General features: G+C 32.6%; 1 protein-coding gene across 1 annotated transcript; it reads right to left on the reverse strand.

Annotated features, from left to right (window-relative positions):
- Positions 1-288: 288 nt before the first annotated feature.
- Positions 289-1,197, reverse strand: SARC_16071 (hypothetical protein; the record flags this gene model as incomplete). Its single annotated transcript, XM_014289819.1, has 2 exons — positions 1,004-1,197; positions 289-421 (listed from the first exon to the last, which is right to left on the reverse strand). Coding segments are annotated over exons 1-2 (316 nt in total), but the record flags the coding sequence as incomplete, so codon positions are not given.
- Positions 1,198-1,462: the final 265 nt, after the last annotated feature.

The raw sequence follows: 1,462 nt of genomic DNA on the forward strand, positions 1-1,462 counted from the left end.
TATAATATATCTATATATATGTATATCTATAAATATATATGTATATATATGTATATATATACACATATGTACATGTATATGTAAGTGTATATTTATACTTAAATATACATAGACATATACATATATATAGGGGATGTATATATATATATATATTTATATATACATATACATATAAATACGTATACGCATACACATACACATATAAATATACATATACATATACGTATCTATATATGTATATATATACAAGTTGATGTGAAACTGCAATCGCTATCAAGCTACACATACATAATTGTGCCGGTGTGGGGTTGGGCGGAAGACTCCGTTTGGTGAGCCATTCCAACTCCTCATCTGCTTTATATTCGTCCTTGGGCTCTTCAATTATGGGGATTGTATTGCCCAGCGCCTTCTGCTCTTTTTCCTGCAAGTGTTACGATGTACGGCATAAGGTTTTGTGTTTAGGGTTGTAGGGTTGTATGTTTAGTTTAATTAATGCTCGTGTTGGTTATTGAAAAAAGAATTCAGTGCAACATTCAAGTGGCCGAGGCGCACCAGGTACTCAATGGAAACTGTCAGTGTGAGAGAATACGGCCCTTACACATAGACCACGAGCATGCAAGTGATATAGATAGCATTTGTCATTCAAACTTATGTTTCCGCATTTGAATTGTTTTATGTGCAACTGTGGGGGTCAAAATAGAGGTGCAGATACGCAAACATGCATACAGCCGAAGCTACAGGCAAGAGAGAATAGGAACGCAACCGTGGGAGAAATTTACATATATATATGTACATACATATACATATACATATATAGATATACATATTATACATGTATATATATATATTGTGCATATACATACTGTATATATCATATAAATATATATATATGTATGTATATATTGTGCATATTATATATATATATATGATATATACAGTATGTATAAGCACAATATATACATATATATATATACTTTAATAAACAACTTTACATTCCACACACCCAGGCCAGGTTTTTAATATACGTATTTTTCTTCTCCTCCAGAATGGCTTCGTATCGCTTATGCGCCGCATGGAAGTCCCCTGTCAATATCTCGGCCTGCATTAGCGTTTTGCTGATACGCGCACTGTCCTTGGTGAGGGATGTTTCTAGATCATTTACAATCTCTCTCTCGTATGTGTCCATTAGCTGTGCGACAACAGTATTGGTATGGCATATGGGTTTTAGACGATCTTAACGCTTTAAAGAGATGGTAATCCATGTGTATATCCGGATACGGTCGACAACACACATTCAGTAGATCGAACAGAACAGGCAAGTATACGTATATGCATATATATACATGTCTATATATATATATATATATATATGTATGTATGTTTGTATGTATGTATGTATATACGTATATATGTATATATATATATATACATACATACATACAATATATATATGTATATATAT

This window comes from Sphaeroforma arctica (assembly GCF_001186125.1).
Source record: "Sphaeroforma arctica JP610 unplaced genomic scaffold supercont1.7293, whole genome shotgun sequence".
Classification (NCBI taxonomy): Eukaryota; class Ichthyosporea; order Ichthyophonida; genus Sphaeroforma; species Sphaeroforma arctica.